We start from the raw sequence: 12,819 nt of genomic DNA on the forward strand, positions 1-12,819 counted from the left end.
GGAAGCCTTCCACAAGCTTCTCACAATAAGTTGCTGGAATTTTGGCCCATTCCTCCTGACAGAACTGGTGTAACTGAGTCAGGTTTGTAGGCCTCCTTGTTCACGAATGCTTTTTCAGTTCTGTCCACAAATTTTCTATCAGATTGAGGTCAGGCCTTTAAACTATTTAAAGGCAATGCTACCAAATACTTACAAAGTGTATGTAAACTTCTGACCCACTGGGAATGTGATGAAAGAAATAAAAGCTTAAATAAATAATTCTCTCTACTATTATTCTGACATTTCACATGCTTAAAATAAAGTAGTGATCCTAACTGACTGAAGACAGGGTATGATTTCTACGATTAAATGTCAGGAATTGTGAAAAACTGAGTTTAAATGTATTTGGCTAAGGTGTATGTAAACTTCTGACTTCAACTATATGTATATATATATATATATATATATATATATATATATATATATATATATATATACATACATACAGTATATACATTTAAACTTTACTATAAATTTTAACTTGGATATGTCAAGTTTTGTAAAGTCTTTATACTTACAATAGCCAAATTAAGCAGATGTAGTCATTACATACATCAGGTAAAGAGACTAGTAGATGTTGATGTATTAATGTTGTGGAAGGGCTGATTCTATGTAAAAGTATTCACGTCTGTGCATGTTATGTGTATCTTATACCTCCTACATGAACTTGTGGTTTAAGTGAACAGTATGACTAAAAGAGGAAACATAAAAACTTGCACAGAGAGAAATCATCAGCTGAGCTGATCTGTTGCCAAAGGAGGTATTTTTCTAAGTCATTGTGTTGGCTGCTGAGGAAGTCATTACCTGATTGTAAGTACCCATCACGCTACAGTATTTTCAAAAAACAGAATATTACTGCTTATAATATTTTTGGTTCTATTGGTTATTTGGTCATTTAAAGTGGGTGGCGGTGTAAAATAAATTGTGTGTTATTTTAAAAGCTTTTATCTAATTTAATGTTTATATTTATTGATATTATTTCTTGATAAATTAGCTGAATTGAAGTGTATGTTCCTTATTTGAATTTAGCCTTTTAACATGTATATACATACTTTGTGTATGTGTGTGTGTGTGTGTGTGTGTGTGTGTGTATGTGTGTGATATTTCTCTATTACTATTATTATTATGTTGTTTTTTTTTTAGCATTATAATAATATATACACTTCACATAAAAATATATATGGTCTCTTTCATATTGCTAGATAATTTTTAGAAAGGAAATTAAAACCAATGACCCACTCACTAAATTATAGAAAATAACATCACTGAATCCTTTGTGTACCTGTGTATAATCTTATAATGAAATTAAATATAAGATCCTAATACTGAAGGGGAAAAAAGACTATCACAGGCAACTTTTTGACCAGATTATTGTTCTTCTGCAAATTGTTATTAAATGGTAGTAATAATAATAATGCTATGTATCAAAGATAAAACAATACATAATGTAAAATAACTTTAAGTTGAAAGAAATATTGTAAAATGTCATATTGTTAGACATGTTCTTAGGGAGGATTTCAAAACCATTTACACACTGAACACTTGTTCATTGTCATCGTCTGGAGTTTTTGAGAAAATAATCTTGCAGAAACTTGCCTGATACTAATTCTGACCCTTGTCCTTCTCCAAACAGCAACTCATCACAAAGTATAGACCTGCACAATGACGAATCACTCTGAGGAGGGGATTTACCAGAGCTCGCATGTGGAGAACGTCCTCCTTGTGACCTTCTACATTGTCATCTTCATCATCTCGGTTCCAAGCAACGCCCTTGCACTTTGGGTGTTCAGCTGCCATGATAACCACAACACACCTTCCAAAGTGTTTCTAAAGCACCTGGCCATAGCAGACATGTCTTACGTCTTGGTGCTCCCCATGCGGATTATCTATCATATGGCAGACAGTCACTGGCCTCTTGGGGAGGGGGCCTGCCGTGCGGTCGGTTTCCTGTTCTTCATCAATCTCTACTGTAGCATGTATTTTATGACCTGCATCAGTCTGGACCGTCTGCTGGCTTGTGTCCTACCACACAGGACACAGAATCTTAGAAGAAGCTGGAATGCCAAAGTGGTTTGTGCAGTTCTGTGGATCATAGCAACCATCTCCATGGCACCTTTCCTTTTCTCCAAGAAACAAGTAACTAGACAATTAGAGACGCAGAATGTGACAGTGTGTGAACAACTGTACATTGAAAAGTCATCCAATCCTACCAATGCATTTGTGTCCACTGCTGTTGCTTTTGGGATTCCTTTGGTCACCTTGTCAGTTTCTTACATTCTCATATTTTGCAAAGTCAGAAGAATGACTTTTCAAAAAAAGTTGCCTGCTCAGCGTAAGGCTATGAGAATGATCATACTAACTATGGTTAACTTCTTGATTGCCTTTGTCCCCTACCATATCCACCGGTTTGTCTTTATAATTCAGCAGGATGATATGTCAAAATCAGAATCAGAAAGACAACTGCTGCATTTGGGAAATCGCATAACCTCAGCTTTAACATGTGTAAGTGGTGTGTTGGACCCTGTCATGTATTTTTTTCTGGCTAGAACTTACCAGGAGACGCTGCTGAAGCTCTGTGGTAGAAACCCCAAAGAAGAGCAATCCACCACCTGAACACAGCCCACATTTTCCTCTTACCTGTTATCATACCAGACATACAACAGAGTATCTGCAAGCAAGGTTCTCCTTGATGAAGCAGAAGTCAAAGTGGAAAAAGTATAGCTGAAAAACAATAGCTAATGTTCAATGCCAAATTCATTAAGCCAGTTAATGAGTTCTACTCATTCATTTCTATATAAAAATATATTCTTCGGTATTTAAGGTTAAACACTCCCCAAAGCACATGTCAGAAAAAAAAAAAAGAAAAGAAGATTGGAAAATATTTTACGTTTTGAGAGAAAATGTATGGCATCACTGGGCTGGAAAGGGTTAAGACTAACTTTCAGTTTGGGGTCAATAAGGTTTCTATTTGATTCCTCCCACAGCAGCTCTATCATATGACTGAATAACATTATTATCACATGTGATTGGAGGAATATCCCATTTATCTAACTTGTTCTTGTTTGTTTTAGCAACTCCATTAATCAATATTTCTTTAATGTATTCTTGTACAAAGTTCTTTTTTTCTTTTTTTTTTTTGCAGTTAGTCAAGTAACAAATAAAAATATTTTTCAATACTGTCAAATCTTCTCATGCTTTCACAAACATATTTAAATAAATACTAAACACAATTAGAATAACTGTTATAATTTACTTGCACTGAAAAAAGGGAAACCAGCACTACTGAAAATACTAAACCAGTACACTTGAAATCAGCTTAATACATTTATGTTTAAGATGAGAACACAATTATATTGCTTGAAGTCCAAGTGATATTCAACACAGTCAAACCTGATTTAAAATGAGCTAATGCAACACAATTATTTTGCATTTGGTCTCAACTTAATTTCATTGTGTACAATCCATCAGTGTTCACTTAATCCAATTGTGCTGGGACTATGTGAATAATATTTGTTGCATCAATGTTTTGCTGAAATCATGCAGGGGATTTTCAGTTCCCAACATGCTTTGAATGGGACTGAATTGAGAGATTCAATTAAAAAAATATATATAATTTTTATTTTATTTTAATAAATTTCTATGTCAAATGAAACAAGCAGGAGAGTTGTTAGTGTTTAATGTTCTGTTATGTTGGGATTTAGAGTAGTTTCTGACATGCTGACATTTTTTTTTTTTTTTTTTTTTGGAGGTTACCATTGTGGAGAAGAGTAGGGTAATGGTTAGGTTGAGGTTGGGTACTTCTAATAAATTAGTGTGTATTGCTTTTCTCATACTGAGGGGTTATCGGGATAATGATTGATTGGGGATCTGTAAACTCAGCAGCACTGTACTTGTTATACAGATTATATATATATATATATATATATATATATACACACTAATGCGTTTGTTGCTAGCTAGCAACAAGCTGCAGGGTTCAATAGAGTTATTTGTACAGATCAAACTCAATTAAGGTTAACTCAATTCATTTAGGTTTTTGCTACTCAAAATATTTTATTAGAGCTTACATTTTGAATTCCTATCAAATAAACTAATTATTTCAAGGTCCACAATTGAATTAAGTTAAACCAAAGAATTTTTTTCAATGCACCTTCATGTTCTTCCAAACCTATATGACTTTGTTTCTTATGTTGAACACACACACACACACACACACACACACACACACACACACACACACACACACACACATGTTGGTGCAGCTATCATTATGAGGACTCTCCATAGACATAATGATTTTTATACTGTATGAACTATAGATTCTATCCCCTAACCCTACCCCTAAACCTAACCCTCACAAAAAACTTTCTACATTTTTACAATTAAAAAAAAAAAAAAACTTCATTTAGTATGTTTTTTAAGCGATTTAAATTATGGGGACACTAGAGATCTCCTCATAAACAACATTTATAGCATAATACCCATGTAATTACCAGTTTTTAACCTAAAAAAAGTCCTCGTAAACCACCTAAACCTGCCCACACACACACACACACACACACACACACACACACACACACACACAAAGAATATCCTGGTCTGTCTGTTCAACACAGTTGATAGTGACTCTCTTCAAAGCTTGAAAAATGACCCAAAATTTGTATTAAAAAGTAGTGCATGCATCTCCTGCATTATATTCCAAGTCTTCTGAAGAGATACGATAGGTTTTAGTGAGAAAATAACTCAAAATGTAAGGCATTTTTCAGTGGAAATCTTGACATCTGTTCCACGTTCATCCGAGGCATGAGAGAAGCTCGTTCACAGTGGCTTGCATATTCACAATGTAAAGAGCTTCTCGCAACTGCCATTGTATAATATAGAATAGAGGGACCGGGATATTCATAAAAATGTCACCTTTCATGTTCTACATTTGAAAGAAAATCATACGATTTTGGAACGAAATGAGGGTGAGTAAATTATGACCGAATTGTTATTGTTTGGTTAACTATAAATTACTTTACAAGCAGCATAACATATTTAGGCTCATTCTTTTACAAATAATCAGAAGTTGGTTTTTTTTTTTTTTTTTTTTTTTTTTTTTACTGAATTATGCGATCTGGGATATTTTATTACTAGTCACATAACTTTTGGCATACATAGTGCGTGAGTTCTCATATCGAAACCGAGGCTTAGTTTACGAAAACGCTTCTGAACTATTTTTGTCCACACACCAACCCGTAGAAGAAGGCGTGCTTAGTAAGGTTGTCAGGAAGACAGTGGGATGAAAACGTGTGCTTGCATGGGATTTGTTTACTTTTACTATTTGTAAATCGATATGCAGTAAACCTTATTAAACCGTTTACATTGGATATGTATTCCGGCTATTAAGATCAACTGAATTAGTAGTACATCTAGTCAGTCCCTCCAGGAAATTGCGATCGCAAGAATTCTTGCAAATTCAACCAATCTCCGCATTATATGCGGCAGCTTGCAATTTTTTTATAACTTCCGCAAAAGTTCCGCTAAAAACGTAAATCTGAGGGAATCCCATCGCTTTTCTTCATGTTTGACAGCGGCAAAATACTTGTTTAAAAAGCCTGAAGCAGTCGCAACATATCCAAAATGCACAGCTGTCGTTTTTAGCATCTCTATAGTAACAGTGTAGTCTCCTCCACATTGTGTGTTCACTATCAAAATCCTTCTAAACATTCACAGACCGCAGACAGCACACATACATCACAACTAGTGTTTAATCTTCACCATGCGTGCTGCGAATGAGACAAAAACACATTCACTTAAAATCCCTATTAGTTGTGTAATAAAATGTGATTAGAATTTGAAGTGCTATTAATACAGCAGGATACGAATCTGAAAATAGCAATATGCATATATGCTGATAATAAATGTTCATAAATGTTTTTTTTTAGTTTTTTTTTTTTTTACTAAAATTAAAAAGGTCACATATATGCAACATATATTTCAAAATATGACAAAAATTGCCATTTTCTTTCTTGTTTTTTTTATTTTTTTATATATATATATTTGTGGAATTCAAATGTGTACATAAATGCTCAAGTAGGCTCACCTACACCCTAAATCTAACTGTTCAAAATAAGAGAAGACGTGTCAGCACCTTGAAGATCTAATGCTAAGGCATGACATTATGGAATTGTGCTTAATTAAACTTTACTGGTAGTGGCAAATTGGTTTTTATAAATGGCCATAACAGTATGCTGTCCACACATGAATGTCAACACTGCTGCACACTGATTGTGTTTCTTGTTTCCAACAGAACCATCAATGTACATTCTGGAATTGTGTGAGTGGTTTAGCACATAGGTGTTTTGGTGGCGCACTTTGGCTGTTGCCATGGGCACGGTATCCTCTCTGGTGAGTCCTGGTGAGGTAATTGAGGATGCGTATGGCGTTGAAGGTGGGCAGGTGTGTGAGATACCAGTGGTGGTGAAACCAAAGGCATGTCTTCTGCAGAGCGCCTTCTGCTGTGGCCCTCATGTCATCAGTGCCAGCTTCAAATCCACCAGCTCGATGGAGCTTGAGTATGTGGCTAAATATGAGCAGCTGAGGAAAGACTACAAAATCTTCCGGGTCAGCAAGAACAATAAGATCTCCTCCATGCAGAAGAAAGAAGCCAGGCTGGATGAGGAGAACAAGAGATTTCATGCCGAGCTGCGGGTTGGACACTTACTCTTTAGTAAATGTTTTATTTAGACATACAGTGTGTTCCAAAAGTCAACAATGAAGATCTGGGATTTTTGGAAATAAACAGAAATTTTTTATTTATAAACAGAGAATGTGTAATACATTATCTGTTTAAAATGTTTAAAAATCCTAAAACTTTTCTGTTATATAATGTACAGATTTTGCTGTTTCGGAAGGAAATTGGTACTTTAATTCACCAAAGTGGCATTCAGCTGATCACAAAGTATAATCAGGACATTACTGACGTAAAAAACAGCAACATCACTATTTGAAAAAAGTCATTTTTGATCAAATCTAGACAGGCCCCAATTCCAGCAGCCATCACTCCAACACCTTATCCTTGAGTAATCATGCTAAATTGCTAATTTGGTACTAGAAAATCACTTGCCATTATGTTAAACACAGCTGAAAGCTCTTTGTTTCGTTAAATGAAGCTTAACATTGTGTGTTTGTTTTTGAGTTGCCACAGTATGCAATAGACTGGCATGTCTTAAGGTCAATATTAGGTCAGAAATGGCAAAAAAGAAACAGCTTTCTCAAGAATCTCATCAGTCAATCATTGTTCTGAGGAATGAAGGCTATACAATGCTTAAAATTGCCAAAAAACTGAAGATTTCATACAAAGGTGTACACTACAGTCTTCAAAGACAAAGGACAACTGGCTCTAACAAGGACAGAAAGAGATGTGGAAGACCAGATGTACAACTAAACAAGAGGATAAGTACATCAGAGACTCTAGTTTGAGAAATAGACGCCTCACATGTCCTCAGCTGACAGCTTCATTGAATTCTACCCGCTCAATACCAGTTTCATGTACAACAGTAAAGAGAAGACTCAGGGGTGCAGGCCTTATGGGAAGAGTTGCAAAGAAAAAGCCACTTTTGAAACAGAAAAACAGAAAGAAAAGGTTAGAGTGGGCAAAGAAACAGACATTGTACAACAGATAAATGGAAAAGAGTGTTATGGATCTTAACCCCATTGAGCTTTTGTGGGATCAGCTAGACTGTAAGGTGCGTGAAAAGTGCCCAACAAGACAGCCTTATCCAGGGTTGGGAGGGTTACTTTTGAAATGTATTCCACTACAGATTACAGAATACATGCTGTAAAATGTAATTTTTAACGTATTCCGTTAGATTACTCAATGTTGAATCTTATTCTGTCCTCTCTCTCTCACATTAAGATTAAGAACTTTAAGTCTTGCCTTTCAAAATCCCAAATCTCATTAAAACTAGGCTGTATTTGAGCTCTTTAGTTGTTCTAGTTTCAATGCATTTTTGACCTCTCTTAAATCTGTTTCTTCATCTTTAACTTTTCTCCAAAATCCCACAACTGACAGATATTCCGGGAGACAAACGAGAAGGAAATTCAGGATTTGCTGTGGGCAAAACGAGATCTGGAGTCGAAAGTTCAACAGCTGCAGTCTCAGGGAATACAGATTTACAATCCTGCAGACTCGGATTCAGATGACAACTGGACCATTGTTACCAGTAAGACCTGGTTTCACAAGACAAAGAACACAATGCCAACACTAGATTGCTGCCATGTTGTGTCTTATGCATAAACATACTTCTGCTTTACTACAAGGAGGAACTATGAGAAATGTTACTTTTCCTGGTACTATTTAAGTCTGATTGACTTGATTCAGTTTTAGACAACAATTTTACATGTTTCTTCACACTGACTCACTTTTCTTTGGAAGAGGAACCAGTTAAGTCTGACTCTCTTTATCTGTTTCTCTATCTCACTCTTTCTTTCTTAGTTCAATTTAGTGTTTATTATTGTGATTGTATGTGATAGATCAAAATATTGGCCAGTAGGGTTGGGTATTGATAAAGATTTCCCGTTTCAATTTCCGATCCCGTTTCGATCCATATGGGTATATTTAAGTTATAATATCCATTTTGCTTAGATATGAAAGAAATTATCTCCCAGCTAATGCTGTTAATTACACAGACAACCTTCTAGCTAGGTTTTTACAATTTTATAAATTATATTTTATTTGTTTTTCATCATTTTGGTCACATTTTAGCTTATTAAAAATGAACAAATCTATGTATTCCATCAATAAATATGAATTATATTATGTTTGATTGCATGCTATTGTTTAATGCATAATTTATACTTCTTACACTATTTACATTGATTTGTAGAACCTGTAAAAATCGATACTGTCTCTTTAAGAAAACCGGCAGTTCTGTAAAGAGCATCTGTAAAAGTAAACCTTTTTCACACTTCCGCATTTATGAAGTCGTCATAGTTGGGTAAACTATGGCGGCGATCAGGAAGAACAGTAATAACCAGTGCCACTACAGTGTTCCTATTTGCACCAATTCTAAAAGAATTCGTGTTTCCATGATTTCAGAAGATGCTGAACTTTGTACAAGGAAGCACTTTCGTCTGTGGACAGTATTTTCAAGATGAGGACTTACAGCAGTCGGTCACAGGTGGAATTGTGAAATTCTTTGAAATCTGAGCTGTACTGTCATGGTTTCATTGAAATGATTACACATCACAACTGACACGAGAGTGTGTGTATGACAGGGTTAGAAATCAGATGGAGAGCAACATGGGATTCTCCACTCCTTCACATCCTGCATCGCCCCTCATCAGATATTAGTTTCAACAAGTACAACTCACAGGTTTGTTAACTGTTTTTGCTTGCATTTTTGCAATTTATGGCAACAGATTTGTAGATTGTTCCTTTAATACATAAATATGTGCCTGATGATTTAACACAGAACCTCTCAATAATAATAAATTTTTAACAACTTACCTTCGTATTCGTGCAGATAACCCTCGAAAAACAACTTGTAACCTTTGTTGAGTTTAGATTTAACCGTTGATGGACGATGCGGTTAATGTCTCCAAACGTAAATACAGGCAAGACTTTTAAGGACTGTGAAAACACATACACCTCAGCAGCGGCAATAGTTGCGTTTACCCAACTATGATGACTTCCGCTTTGTGAGCACGGACATGTGAAATGGTCCACGAGCGCATATTAAATAGAGTGGACTGCAGTGACTTCTTAACTTCGTCCGTGCTATTCGTGATTAGAATAACATTTTGTTTTTATTGGAAAGAACAAAAAGGGTATTAAAAGAGACATTATTCAATGATAAATGGATTGTGTGCATCTCGTCTTTGGACACACATTACACAGAATGAGTGAAACCAAACTTTAACCCTCAGCACATAGTGAAAGGTTCTCAGTCGTAAACGACTACACCAATATGCTACTCAAGCACTGGTGAGTGAAATCTGAAAAATTACCAACTAGTGGCTAATCACAGACATTTAAGTCCCATAGCGTGAAATTTGGTCTCATATGCGAGTGATTTACTAGCATTGTGTGGACTGTTGAGAGTTGCGCATAGAGTAAAAGATCGATCTTTGGAGTTAAGAATTGATATCAAGATCATTCAAATACAAAACAGTCCTTTTTAAACAGTCCTATTGGCCAGGCAAATTAATTGGCTTATATTCAGCCATTTTTATATTATCTGTATCAGAACTTAACAGTACTCATTTCCTGTTCTCAAATAATTTTGTGTCTAATTTATAGTAAATAAAGACACAAAAAAATTAGTATTTTTGGATTTCACACAGCAGTCTTTCTTTATTACAAATTAGGCCCGGGCCTGAGTTGGGTGGTGTGGGTATGTGGAGGGTGACGTGGTCGTGTGTCTGTCAGTGGGGAGAGAGGAAGCAGAAAGAGCCATCACCTGGTGATTATTGACTCTAAACACCTATGTCTCATTTCAGTGATGATGGAGATGGGCTTTAAAATGCCGGCGGAACGCCAGACCGGGAGAGAGAGTCCGAGTCACACACCCCCAGACCGAAGCTGTATGCTGAAAAGTTGTTTATGCGGAATCTATGTTTATGTTGACTGTTATCACTGAAGCTGATGAGTGTGAACTAAAGTTCTTGTTCAAAGACAAAGTGTGAGTGAAATCTTGAGAATAAATGTACACTCACGTGGACTGCAACGCCGACTCCCGTGTCCTCCTTTCCACCCTGATACTGAGAACGTTACAATTACATAATAAACAACACATTTAAAAACATTTCCAGGTCCTCTTAGATTGTACATACAAACTTTGTGAAATTATTCTAAAAATATTAACTGTGATTCTAATGATTCTTCAAAAGTGTCTTTGGGTTCCTCTTAAGATTCCCTAGATTTTAACAGATTCAGAAAGATTCTTAAGGTTCTTCTTAAGATAAAAAAAAAAAAAAACACAATCTTAATGTTTTTGTGAAGATTCTAAATAGTCTGAGGATTCTAAATATTCTAAAGGGTCTTCAAAAATTCTTATGGTTCCTCTTAAGAATCTAAAGGTTCTTCTGAAGATTCTATAGGTTTTTAGAGTTGAATGTCACTCATTACACAGTATAGACATCTACTCTCTAACATCACTGTAGATTTTTTTTATTTTGAAGTTTTGCAGTTGTTGGGAGTGTTTTCTACACAATAATTTTCAGAGCCGATTTCAGCTTTTTTCCCCACCAAACAACACTTGATATGAGCCACATCTTTCACAACATTAGTCTCAGACTGTGAAAACAGATGAAAGAGAAAAAAACAGAAGAATTTACTACACCACATTTTACATATCATGGGCAATTCTGTCACTTTTAGTTGCATTTTAGCGCTTAGCTCTAGTTAATTTATGACCCATTGAGCACACATAAAACTGTTATGTTTCTTTTTTTTTTTTCGATTAACATTTTTTATTGATTCAACCATTAAATATAAATAGCAGAACACACATATACAAAATCAATATTCAACCCCCCCCGCCCCCCCCCAACAACACCCCAGTGGTCACACAACAAAAATTAATTAATTAATTAATAAAAAAATAAATAAAACAATCACACACGTAAAACCCCTACACCTCTCTCTACACTGTCCCTCCCCAAGGGCCCTCCAAAAAAGACAGATATCTGCCCCACTTCTTCACAAACATATCTAGACTCCCCAGTCTTTTGGATACCCCCTCCTCAAGAGCTGCCGCTCTGGCCATCTCTGAACACCACTCCTGAAACGGGGGCGCTCCAGCTGACTTCCAGCTCCTCAAAGTGATCTATCTGTCTGGTGATCATAACACTAGTTTTCCAAATTAATGACTGCCCCATCTCCCAAGATACAGAGTCTGGGGCAAAATAAAATTTGAGATGCCAAAACCTCACACATAAAACTCTGAACCCTCATCCAAAATTCTTGCATCTTAACACATCCCCAAAAGACATGGGTTGTGTCTCCATCTTCTGATTGACATCGCCAGCAGGTGGGTGTGTCTTTAAGACCAAGCCTATGCAATCTAGAGGGGGTCCAATAGACTCTATGTAAAATCTTAAATTGCATGAGGCGAACCTTTGCGTCTCTGGATGCAGATTTGACGGTTTTTAGAATCCCAGCCCACTCTCCCTCCTCCAATACCAAATTTAGATCTTTCTCCCATAAACTCTTAAGAGAAGTTGAAGTTACGTCTCCCAAACTCTGAATTAGTAGGGAGTAATACACCAATGCCTCATGACCTTTTCCAAAAGCAGTAATCACCACTCCCAGAGTATCTGCTGCTTTAGGAGGGTGTAAACCACTCCCAAAAACAGTACAGAGCAGGTGGCGCAGCTGTAAATACTTACAGAACTGAGATCTAGGAATCCCAAAAAGTTGAACCAAATTTTGAAAGGATCTCAACACTCCATTCTCATATAGGTCACCGAGTGTAGTAACCCCCCCTCCCAATCCACTCTGACCAGCAAAAAGGGGACTTGTTGATGCATAGTTTGGGGTTCAGCCATATGCTCGAGGCAACATTTAAAAAAATTTCAGAATTAAACAGTCTGGACACTTTTGTGTATACCGAGTTCAAGTGCGAGATAATGGGATGTAACTTAGCTTCTCCGATTAATTTGATAGAAAGGCTCTGCAGTGGCAAAACAGGGGCAAGAACTTCCTGTTCTATTCAGAACAAGGGAGGGGCTCTCTCAGGTGGAAGCGACCAATGAGCCAAATGTCTGAGACCAAATGCATAGTATTAAAACAAA

General features: G+C 36.3%; 1 protein-coding gene and 1 pseudogene across 1 annotated transcript; both read left to right on the plus strand.

Annotated features, from left to right (window-relative positions):
- Positions 1-553: 553 nt before the first annotated feature.
- LOC127431691 (uracil nucleotide/cysteinyl leukotriene receptor-like) lies at positions 554-3,213 on the plus strand. Its single transcript, XM_051682217.1, has 2 exons — positions 554-849; positions 1,673-3,213. Exon 2 carries the CDS (start codon positions 1,702-1,704, stop codon positions 2,650-2,652), a length of 951 nt encoding a protein of 316 aa, XP_051538177.1. The 5' UTR covers positions 554-849; positions 1,673-1,701; the 3' UTR covers positions 2,653-3,213.
- A 2,093-nt stretch (positions 3,214-5,306) lies between these two features.
- The window catches only part of LOC127431714 (nephrocystin-3-like), a 30,324-nt pseudogene continuing 22,811 nt past the window's right edge, over positions 5,307-12,819 (plus strand).

The sequence above is a fragment of the Myxocyprinus asiaticus genome, chromosome 41, assembly GCF_019703515.2.
Source record: "Myxocyprinus asiaticus isolate MX2 ecotype Aquarium Trade chromosome 41, UBuf_Myxa_2, whole genome shotgun sequence".
Taxonomy (NCBI): Eukaryota; Metazoa; Chordata; class Actinopteri; order Cypriniformes; family Catostomidae; genus Myxocyprinus; species Myxocyprinus asiaticus.

Bases quoted from the DNA above. Each gene is read 5' to 3' on its own strand.
- LOC127431691 (XM_051682217.1), top strand. From the start codon at position 1,702: ATGACGAATCACTCTGAGGAGGGGATTTACCAGAGCTCGCATGTGGAG.